Source organism: Diospyros lotus, chromosome 1 (genome assembly GCF_014633365.1).
Source record: "Diospyros lotus cultivar Yz01 chromosome 1, ASM1463336v1, whole genome shotgun sequence".
NCBI lineage: Eukaryota > Viridiplantae > Streptophyta > Magnoliopsida > Ericales > Ebenaceae > Diospyros > Diospyros lotus.
The window spans coordinates 6,252,121-6,264,136 of record NC_068338.1 but is presented as its reverse complement, the minus strand read 5'-3'; the positions used below and the strand labels follow the sequence as shown (position 1 = coordinate 6,264,136).

Below are 12,016 nucleotides of genomic sequence, written 5' to 3'. Positions count from 1 at the left end.
CTAATCTATCGGTGTTCGACAGCCCCGATCAGATTTTGGCGCCGTTGCCGGGGAACCAATCTCGTTTCTGTCAAAAGAAGACTGATTCAAAAAAAAAAAAAAAATTATATATATATATTCCTTGATAATCTAATAGCAGATATTGTGGTTGCTACTTGGTATATAGGTTGGAAACTAGCTGGTTGCGGGCTACTGGTCCAAAGCGAGTTAACCATACTCGGCACTGCTAGATACAATGCCACGTACCAAGTTTATGCCATAAATCAAGAAGTGAACATGATTTCAAGAATAGCTGCTGATTGAAAAATCTTATTCTCTGTTTTGTAGTGTCTCAGAAAGCTGCATCCAAGTGCAAGACATAGCCAAAATTCAGCAGCTAAGACAGAAAACTCAGCAAGTGCAAAATTCAGCAGTTTTGAAAGCCTCCATGACAGATAGCAAAATTTAAGGATTGAGAACAAGATACCGGTTCTATCCTCTTCCTTTCTCATCCTTACATGATGTTCTTTCATGTCTTTATGCCTCCCTTGATGTTTTCTTGCATTTAGAGTGGTCTTTGAGGCAAAATAGGAGCTGATTTGAAAGTAAAACGATTTTGACAGTTACTGTTCACTGCTTCCAACTTTCTCCGATTTTTCTGAAATTTGGTGTCCAAAGAAATGGGGGTGTGAGGATTATGAGTCACTGCTTTGCAGTGAGGAAATCGTTTTTTGGCCAAATTCCAACGTTTAGACCACTTTTTGGTCCATTTTGTGTTTCTTAGTGGCTAATTTTGTGTGGTTTTTAGTGTTTTTAGGTCCCTCAGTGTTTTAGTGTTGAAACTTTGTGAAAAAATTGCATAAAAAAAAACATCTAAGGGCTTCTTGTTTGACCTGTTTTAGTGTTTTTGTGTTTGTGTGTTTTTTTTTTTGTGTTTTTCAGTTTTTGGTGTGCATAGGCCAGTTTGTGTGCTGTTTTTTGTGAGTCATTTTGAGTGTGTTTTTGTGCTGATCTTTAGTGCATGACCAGGTCCTCTAAGGGCATACCAATTGACCTAGACCTTGAAATAGAAAGGACCCTTAGGAAGCAAAGGAAGGCTAGAGAGTTAGAGCTTCGGATACCTGATAATCCTCCTGCCTCTTCTGCCACTGCTATTCCTTCTGTTTCTATACCTACCCCTGACTTCCGCACAATGGCAGGTAATGGGAATGAACACAATAGGAATGGAAATAATGGAAATAATGTGAATCATGGTCATTTGGATGGTAGAACCATTAGAGAATTGGCTGCCCCTGATGTGCACTACCAGTCTTTATGCATTCAATATCCCCAATTGGATGCAACCTTTGAATTGAAATCTGGGCTAATCCATTTGCTTCCCAAGTTTCATGGCCTTGCAGGTGAAGATCCGCACAAGCACCTCAAAGAATTCCATGTTGTCTGCTCCACAATGAGGCCACAAGGAGTTGATGAGGAGCAGATAAAACTTAGGGCCTTCCCATTTTCATTGGATGGAGCTGCAAAGGATTGGTTATACTACCTACCACCTGCTGCCATCACAAGTTGGGATGGGCTAAAAAGGATCTTTTTGGAGAAGTTCTTTCCAGCATCCCGAACAGCCGCCATTCGAAAAGAAATTTGTGGCATAAGGCAGAATCATGGGGAGACATTACATGAATATTGGGAGCGATTCAAGAAACTCTGTTCTAGTTGTCCACACCATCAAATCAGTGACCAGCTGCTGGTCCAATACTTCTATGAAGGTCTTATTCCAATGGATAGGTATTTGGTGGATGCAGCTAGTGGAGGAGCCCTCTCTGAAAAGACACCAGCAGCTGCTCAAGAGCTAATCTCCAAGATGGCACAGAATGCCCAACAATTTGGTACCAGGTCAGCCACTCCCATGAGACAAGCCAATGAGATTGGTGTTGCTGCCATCAATGACCAACAGAGAATAGAGAACAAACTGGAGGAATTGGCCTCCATGGTCAGACAGCTAGCCCTTGATAAAGGACAGTCCAAATCTCAGCAGGTATGTGGTATTTGCTCATTATCCTCCCATGGTACTGACCAATGTCCTCAACTGCAGGAGAATACAGAAGCTTGTGCTGGCATTTTTCCAGGAAGACCCTTCCAGCCACAGCATCATCAGCAACAAAGATATGATCCATATGCTGCCACCTATAATCCAGGGTGGAGAGATCATCCGAATTTGAGGTATGGAGGTCCTTCCAACCAGCCATTCCAGCCACAGCAACAGCAACCTCAGCAGCACAGATTCAATGCACAAAGACCAAGTCAATCAATGCAGCAACCCCAACCAGCTCCTAAATCCGAATCAAGCTTGGAAGATATCATGAAGCAGCTCGTTGCCAACAATCTTCAGTTTCAGCAAAGGACCGACACTGCCATACAAAATTTGGAGACACAGATTGGACAGCTGGCAACCAACATCAGTGAGCTACGGAGTCAAGGTTCGGGTCAGTTGCCTTCACAACCAGTTTCAAATCCAAGGGGCAATGTAAGTGCTATCGTTCTCCGCAGTGGCAAAGAGTTAAGCAGCCCACCCTCTCCACAACCAGAACTTGGGCAGCAATAAGAAAGCCAAAGGGAAGATCAACCTCCTCCCATTCAAAAGGACAAGCAGCCCACCACTATTGATCAAGATAGAGGAGAGACTTCTTACAACCATCCACTGCCATTTCCTCACCGAGCCACTCAAAATAAAAAGAGGGCAGAAGCTGAGTTGGACAAGGAGATAATGGAAACTTTCAAAAAAGTTGAGGTGAACATACCACTCTTGGAGGCCATCAGACAGATTCCCAAGTATGCCAAGTTTCTCAAAGACTTGTGCACCCACAAAAGGAAACTGAAAGGAAATGAAAAAATCAACTTGGGAAGAAATGTGTCAGCATTGATTCAACCTGCCATGCCTCAGAAATGCAAAGATCCAGGGACTTTCACCATTCCTTGCACTATTGGAAATTTGCAATTTCATAATGCTATGTTGGATTTAGGAGCCTCTATTAATGTGATGCCTAAATCTGTATATTCTTCTTTGCAGGCAGGTGCAGGCACATTGACATCTACAGGAGTGGTGGTCCAGTTGGCAAATAGGAGCACAGCATACCCTGAGGGAGTATTAGAGGATGTATTAGTAAAGGTAAAGGATTTCATATTCCCTGCTGACTTCTATGTTTTGAATATGGAGGATGATCGCACACCCGGACACGCACCACTCATTCTAGGTAGACCCTTCTTGAAAACTGCAAGGACAATAATTAATGTGCATGAGGGTACTTTATCTATGGAGTTCGCTGGTAACACAATTCAATTCAATATCATTGATGCCATGAAGTATCCCTTAGAAGATCATTCTGCCTTGCATGTTAACTTTATTGACTTAATGGTGGAGAAAGCATGTGTTGAGTTGTATAGTCTTGAGTCTGAATTCCCCACCATCCATGATTTTACTGATGATATGCATTGCCCTCAGTCTCATGACAGACTCAGTAAGTGTAATGCTTGTTCTGAAATAGATGAGTTTTTGAGTATTGTTGATAGTGCACCTTCTCATACTATATCCGATTCTCATGTGCCTCCCATAGAGGAAGTTTCTGTTGTTGAGAATGTAGTGCAGGTAGGTGGCAACATAAGCAGACTGGTGCCTTCAATTCAACAGCCACCCACCTTGGAGTGTAAGCCCCTGCCCGAGAATCTGAAGTACGCCTACTTGGCGGATGGAGACAAGCTACCCGTGATCATCGCCGACAACCTTCAGCCTGACCAAGAGGAGAAGTTGCTGAATCTGTTGAAGCAACATAAGAGAGCCATAGGTTGGTCACTTGCAGACATTCCCGGTATATCCCCTTCCTTATGCATGCACAGGATTCATTTAGAGGAAGGAGCTCGACCAGTGAGACAGCCCCAGAGGAGACTCAATCCCACCATTCTAGATGTGGTCAAGAAAGAGGTAAGTAAACTACTTTCGGCTGGCATTATTTATCCTATCTCTGACAGCCAGTGGGTGAGTCCAGTGCAGGTAGTTCCGAAGAAGACAGGATTCACAGTGGTAGCCAATGAGAGGAATGAGCTAGTGCCCATGCGAGTGCAGAACAGCTGGAGAGTCTGCATTGACTATAGGAGGCTCAACCAAGCTACCAGGAAGGATCATTTCCCACTCCCATTCATTGATCAGATGCTAGAGAGGTTAGCTGGAAAGTCCCATTACTGCTTCCTTGATGGTTTCTCTGGTTATTTTCAGATTTGCATAGCACCAGAGGATCAGGAGAAGACCACCTTCACCTGCCCCTTTGGCACTTTTGCATACCGGAGGATGCCATTTGGTCTATGTAATGCCCCAGGTACGTTCCAGCGATGCATGGTGAGTATATTTTCAGATTTACTTGAGCATTGCATGGAAGTTTTCATGGATGATTTTTCCGTCTATGGAACCTCCTTTGATGAGTGTCTGATCAGTTTGGGTAGAGTCCTAGAGAGATGTGTTGAGAAGAATCTTGTCCTAAATTTTGAAAAATGTCATTTCATGGTTGAGCAGGGGATTGTTTTGGGTCATGTTGTGTCCAAGAGGGGTATAGAGGTTGATAAGTCCAAGGTCGATATCATTTCTTCTTTGCCTTACCCCGCGTCTGTGCGGGAGGTACGTTCTTTCCTTGGACATGCAGGATTCTACAAGAGATTCATCCAAGACTTCAGCAAGATTGCCCTTCCAATGTCCAACCTGCTTCAGAAGGATGTGGAATTCAAATTTGATGAGTCTTGCAAGATGGCCTTTGAGGAGCTCAAGAGGCGCTTGACTTCTCCACCCATCATCCAGCCACCCAATTGGGACTTGCCATTCGAGCTCATGTGTGATGCTTCCAATTATGCAGTTGGTGCCGTCCTTTCACAACGAGTGGAGAAGAAGTCACACGTCATTGCTTATGCCTCGCGCACTCTGGACAACGCCCAAGCAAACTACACCACTACTGAAAAGGAGCTTCTTGCCATTGTGTTTGCTTTAGATAAATTTCGCTCTTATCTCCTGGGTTCTAATGTTGTCGTGTTTTCTGACCATGCAGCTTTGAAATATCTCTTGAAGAAGCACGATGCCAAACCCAGGTTGATACGGTGGATGCTCCTGCTTCAAGAGTTCAATGTTGAGATCAAAGATAAGAGTGGAGCTGAGAATCTTGTGGCTGATCATTTGAGCAGGCTTCCTTCCTCTTCAGATGCCACTACCATGGACTGTCAGCCTATCAGAGATGACTTCCCAGATGAGTTACTCTATCACTTGCATGGTACTGAGCCCTGGTATGCTGACATTGTTAATTTTCTAGCTGCATCTGATATCCCTGCCCATCTTAAGAGAGATCAGCTAAGTAAATTTAAAAGTCAGGCCAAGTACTATGTATGGGATGATCCATATCTCTGGCGCATGTGTAGTGACCAAGTCCTTAGGAGATGTGTGCCCGATATTGAGTTTTCTTCAGTCTTGCATTTCTGTCATTCACTTGCATGTGGTGGTCACTTTAGTCCTCAACGCACAGCTAGAAAGGTCCTAGACTCAGGTTTATATTGGCCATCCTTTTTTCGAGATGCTCATACATTTTGTAAGAATTGCACACGTTGCCAGCACACAGGATCAATATCACGTAGGAATGAAATGCCTCAGCAACCCTTACTATTTTGCGAGATCTTTGATGTTTGGGGCATTGATTTCATGGGTCCTTTTCCTGTCTCCTTTGGTTTTGTGTACATTCTTTTGGCTGTGGATTATGTTTCGAAATGGGTGGAAGCTAGAGCCACCAGGACTGATGATTCTTCTGTGGTTGCAGATTTTGTTAGATCTCATATTTTCTGCAGGTTTGGCATTCCCAAGGACATCATCAGTGATCAAGGATCCCACTTCTGTAACAGAACGATGCAATCCATGCTTCGAAAGTATGGAGTTTTACATAAAGTGGCGACGCCCTACCATCCACAGACCAATGGGCAGGCTGAGGTTTCAAACAGAGAGATCAAGCATATTCTAGAGAAGACAGTCCAGCCCAACAGGAAAGACTGGAGCAAAAGGTTGGAAGATGCACTTTGGGCCTACCGCACGACCTACAAGACTCCTATTGGCATGTCCCCATATCGACTGGTCTTTGGAAAAGCATGTCATCTGCAGGTAGAGATCGAGCATAAGGCCTATTGGGCGGTAAAGCAATGCAACATGGATATGACAGAGGCTGGTTCCCAACGAAAGCTTCAATTGCAAGAGCTTGAGGAATTGAGATTGGAAGCATACGAGAACTCCAGAATTTATAAGGAAAAAACTAAGGCTGCTCATGACAAATTCATCAACAAGAAAGAGTTCGAAGTTGGCCAGAAAGTCCTCCTATACAACTCCCGTCTAAAACTAATGCCAGGTAAGTTGCGTTCTCGTTGGATTGGTCCTTTTGTGGTTACTCATGTTTTTCCTTATGGTGCAGTTGAGCTTATGGATGAGTCAACCGCAAAGCGATTCACAGTCAACGGGCAGCGGCTTAAGCCATTCTACGAGAGCTTTCAGGAGCATACTATGGAGGAGCTGCATCTCCTCAACGCCGCCTACAATTGACAAAATCAGGCTGTTCCTCTCCTCTCTCCTTATTTTTTATTATTTACTTGTCCTATACCTGATTCTTGCTGCATGCTTACATTGAGGACAATGTACTGTTTAAGTGTGGGGGAGGAGTTTTAGAAAATTGAAAAAAAAAAAATAATAAAATAAAATTAAAAAATAAATTTTTTTTTTTGCAAAATGAGGCAAATTGAGTTTGAAAGAATTTAGCATGATTAGAAAGTTGATCTTATCTTTTTGGGCTTTCAAGTAAATTGGAAATGAGTTTGGCTTTGGTGGGTTGATTGAGGTAGCCTTTGTGGGGATATTTGTGCATGTTCTTGTCCTTTCTTATGCTATGCCTATATCCACTAATTATGGGTATCACTCCAGAACTTGTTTTGAATCTTTATTGAAGCTATCAATGCTCATGCATGTGAAAAAAAAAAAAAAAAAAAAGAAAAAAAAAAAAGAAAAAAGAAAAAAGAAAAAAAAAAAAAGAGTTATCTTTTCCCTTCTTTAGGTTGAGGAACATTCATTGCATCCCTTGATTATGGCAACATATTAAGCAAGTCCTTTGGAATCAAAAAGAAAAATAGATAGGAAGGCCAAAGGCTAAGGTGAGATGGAGCGTAAAACGCACTCGCCAAGGTGAGATGGAGCGTAAAACGCACTCACAAAGGTTGGGATGGAGCGTAAAACGCACCCACCTTTCAAAAAAAAAAACATTGTGTCTATTTTCTACTTGCTTAATAGTTCTTCATTGATCTTGGGTTGTCTTGAATGTTTTCTTCCTAAGGTTTACTTTACTTTTCATTGTTATCTTCCTATCCCTTTCACCTTACCATGTTTGAGCCTTGAATAAAAGTCCTTTTGATATGCATGCATAAAGCACTAAGAGTGGAGATTTAGAAGATGAGCATATCTGGTAGTGGAATTATGATTGAGTGGAGTTGGGCATAGCATTTGATGAACTTGAAAGCATGTTCTTATTCTATGAGGGTCTGCTTATTTTGACTCGCCTTGCCAAGTAAAATTGCCATGCTACTTGTTTGTTTGGGAAGTGTAAGAAAGATGATCTTTGAAGTGTTGAATTCCTATAAAACTTGCCATGCCTCTCATTTTGCATTCTTTGCATCCTTTTTGTTCGAAAGAGTGAATGTTAGTGTTTAGTGTTTTGCCCAGGAGTGCAAAAGTCCAAGTGTGGGGGAAATTGATAGAGCACATATTCTCATATTATTTAGCCCTCAAATTTAGTCTTTTTTGCACATTAGTTGTGTCCTTTTTATTCATCTTGGTTTTATTTTATAGAAATTGGGCTTCACACTATTTTACTTTATTTTTCCAGGTTTAGGGCTATGGGAGCATGATATGGGGCATGAAACGTCTTGATGGCAATGAGATATCTTGGAAATTGGAGATAGAGAAGTGAGGGCCATTTTTAGCAGATTTAACCTCCTGCACTTCCTTCAGTATTTTGGCCTAGATAAAGTTCCAGAATGAAGATGATGTCTTCAGAGATATTGTAGAGGACTTCTAGGGATTTATGTAAAGGTATGGTTTTTCCAAATCCGAGTTCGTTTGGGCCTTCAAACAGCACTCCAAAGTCGGGACTAGGAAGTTGGGTCAAATTAGGAAAGCTGCACAGATGCTGATTCCTTAAAAGGGCCATATCTTGGGCGGCCGATGTCCAAATCAAGTGATTCAAAATCCCAAATTAATCTAATCTTCCTGATCTACAATTCTTATGAAGAGGCCGAACCCCATAACGCTCTCTAACTTATCCGAAATCGGCTGTGAAGTGGCAGTAACCTAGGGTTTCCTCCTTAAGCCCTATTTAAGCACCTTAAGTGGCCGATTTTGAGAGGATTCTTTCGAAGGGCGTGAACAGTAGCCAGCTTTCATTCTCCCCATTGTTCTTGTCAAGATGGAAGGCTAAGGTTCTATAATCGGTTGCAATACCATCCTTGTTCCCGGTTTGAGTCTTTGGTTTTAATGGAAATCTATTTTTTTAGTTTTAACTTCATTGTTCTCTTGTTTCTGTTCTCTCTTAAATCTGTGTATGTGTTGATGCCGGTTGGATGAATGCATGCATTGTCTTTGTTTGAGAATCCAAGGTTTTTGTGCTCGGTTGAGGCTTTAACTAGAAACAAGAACAACCTGTTTGAATGGTATTTCAATCAATCTCAAATCTGTACAATAAGGGGAATCAAAACTGATAAATCAAACTAAGAGGTTTCTGAAATCTGTTTATTGGTTTTCTTTCCAATCTTTGGCGGTTGTTAAAGGATTATTCTGGTTTTTGATTTGAGAATTGAAACTAAACAAATGGTTTATTGAGAAGGCGATGAAAACTGGGATAGAAGGTTGGTTTGCAATTGATTGCATCTCGATTTCTTGTGTTCTTGCTTGTTTGGTTTTCTGTTTTTCATCAAAACTTTCCCCCCCCCCCCCCCCCGTTTAACCTTGTTTTGACAGATCCGTTGAAGGTTCGTTGGGAGACGACTTAGGGTTGCACTCTTGCTGCAAATCCAAATCATCATTTATCTAATCTATCGGTGTTCGACAGCCCCGATCATTCTCCAATTTCTTTTGATGCTGATTCTTCGTCTTCACTAAACTACCTCTGAAATAACACCCTTTTTGATTAATCAGACTTCCCCTTTTCTTTCTCCTCCTCAACCTTCCCTTCTTCGGCCTCTATTCCCCGCATCACCGTCTTCAACCTAAGCATGTTATTTTCAAAACTGAGTTATCCATTTTAAAGGCGTGGTGGAAGATTTTGCCATTGGAATTTGACTAGTCTTTAATTATGATTGCAAGCCTGTGCCTCCTCCTCCTCCATCTTCTTCGGTTGCACTTTTTTTTTGTTTCACTGATGGTTCAGATGCTTCCTGTTCTCCAGTTCCTTTTGATGATGATTCTTCATCTTCACTCAACAACTTCTGAAACAACACTCTTTTTGATTCATCAGACTTCCCCTTTTCTTTCTCCTCCTCAACATTACCATCTTCGTCCTCTATTCCCCGCATCACCCTCTTCAACCTAAGCATTATATTTTGAAAACTGAGTTGTCCATTTTAAAGGCCTGCTGGCAGATTTTGCCATTGGAATTTGACTAGTCTTTAATTATGATTGCAAGCCTCTGCCTCCTCCTCCTCCTTCTTCTTCGGTTGCACATTTTTCTTGCTTCACTGATGGTTCAGATGCTTCCTGTTCTCCAGTTTCTTTTGATGATGATTCTTCGTCTTCACTCAACAACCTCTGAAACAACACCCTTTTTGATTTCATCAGACTTCCCCTTTTCTTTCTCCTCCTCAACATTACCATCTTCGTCCTCTATTCCCCACATCACCCTCTTCAACTTAAGCATGTTATTTTCAAAACTGAGTTGTCCATTTTAAAGGCCTGGTGGCAGATTTTACCGTTGGAATTTGACTAGTCTTTAATTATGATTGCAAGCCTGTGCCTCCTCCTCCTCCTTATGCTTTGGTTGCACATTTTTCTTGCTTCACTGATGGTTCACATGCTTCCTGTTCTCCAGTTTCTTTTGATGATGATTCTTCGTCTCCACTAAACTACCTCTGAAATAACACCCTTTTTGATTAATCAGACTTCCCAATTTCTTTATCCTCCTCAACCTTCCCTTCTTCGTCCTCTATTCCCCGCATCACCCTCTTAAACCTAAGCATGTTTTTTTCAAAACAGAGTTGTCCATTTTAAAGGCCTGGTGGCAGATTTTGCCATTGGAATTTGACTAGTCTTTAATTATGAATGTAAGCCTGTGCCTCCTCCTCCTCCTTCTTCTTCCGTTGCACATTTTTCTTGCATCACTGATGGTTCAGATGCTTCCTATTCTCCAGTTTCTTTTGATGATGATTCTTCGTCTTCACTCAACAACCTCTGAAACAGCACCCTTTTTGATTCATCAGACATCCCCTTTTCTTTCTCCTCCTCAACATTACCATCTTCGTTCTCTATTCCCCGCATCACCCTCTTCAACCTAAGCATGTTATTTTCAAAACTGAGTTGTCCATTTTAAAGGCCTGGTGGAAGATTTCGCAATTGGAATTTGACTAGTCTTTAATTATGATTGCAAGCCTGTGCCTCCTCCTCCTTCTTATGCTTTGGTTGCACATTTTTCTTGCTTTACTGATGGTTCACATGCTTCATGTTCTCCAGTTTCTTTTGATGATGATTCTTCGTCTTCACTCAACAACTTCTGAAACCACCTTTTTTGATTCATCAGACTTCCCCTTTTCTTTCTCCTACTCAACGTTACCATATTCCTCCTCTATTCCCCGCATCACCCTCTTCAACCTAAGCATGTTATTTTCAAAACTGAGTTGTCCATTTTAAAGGCCTGGTGGCAGATTTTGCCATTGGAATTTGACTAGTCCTTAATTATGATTGCAAGCCTGTGCCTCCTCCGCCTCCTTCTTCTTCGGTTTCACTTTTTTCTTGTTTCACTGATGGTTCAGATGCTTCCTGTTCTCCAGTTTCTTTTGATGATGATTCTTCGTCTTCACTCAACAACCTCTAAAACAACACCCTTTTTGATTTCATCAGACTTCCCCTTTTCTTTCTCCTCCTCAACCTTCCCTTCTTCGGCCTCTATTCCCCGCATCAACCTCTTCAACCTAAGCATGTTATTTTCAAAACTGAGTTGTCCATTTTAAAGGCCTGGTGGCAGATTTTGCCATTGGAATTTGACTAGTCCTTAATTATGATTGCAAGCCTGTGCCTCCTCCGCCTCCTTCTTCTTCGGTTTCACTTTTTCTTGTTTCACTGATGGTTCAGATGCTTCCTGTTCTCCAGTTTCTTTTGATGATGATTCTTCGTCTTCACTCAACAACCTCTAAAACAACACCCTTTTTGATTTCATCAGACTTCCCCTTTTCTTTCTCCTCCTCAACATTACCATCTTCGTCCTCTATTCCCCACATCACCCTCTTCAACCTATGCATGTTATTTTCAAAACTGAGTTGTCCATTTTAAAGGCCTGATGGCAGATTTCGCCATTGGAATTTGACTAGACTTTAATTATGATTGCAAGCCTGTGCCTCCTCCTCCTCCTTATGCTTCGGTGGCACATTTTTCCTGCTTCACTGATGGTTCAGATGCTTCCTGTTCTCCATTTTCTTTTGATGATGATTTTTCGTCTTCACTAAACTACCTCTGAAATAACACCTTTTTTGATTCATCAGACTTCCCCTTTTCTTTCTCCTCCTCAACATTACCATCTTCGTCCTCTATTCCCCGCATCACCCTCTTCAACCTAAGCATGTTATTTTCAAAACTGAGTTGTCCATTTTAAAGGCCTGGTGGCAGATTTTGCCATTGGAATTGACTAGTCTTTAATTATGATTGCAAGCCTGTGCCTCCTCCTCCTCCTTCTTCTTCGGTTTCACTTTTTTCTTGTTTCACTGATGGTTCAGATGCTTCTTGTTC

General features: G+C 41.8%; 1 protein-coding gene across 1 annotated transcript in view; it reads left to right on the top strand.

The window, feature by feature from the left end:
* The first annotated feature begins 1,000 nt into the window (after positions 1–1,000).
* LOC127790400 (uncharacterized) overlaps positions 1,001–12,016 on the top strand; it is a 29,357-nt gene continuing 18,341 nt past the window's right edge. Inside the window, 3 exon segments of the mRNA XM_052319909.1 lie at positions 1,001–1,178; positions 1,260–5,377; positions 6,152–6,392. Coding sequence (XP_052175869.1) covers positions 1,001–1,178; positions 1,260–5,377; positions 6,152–6,392 — 4,537 coding nt within the window.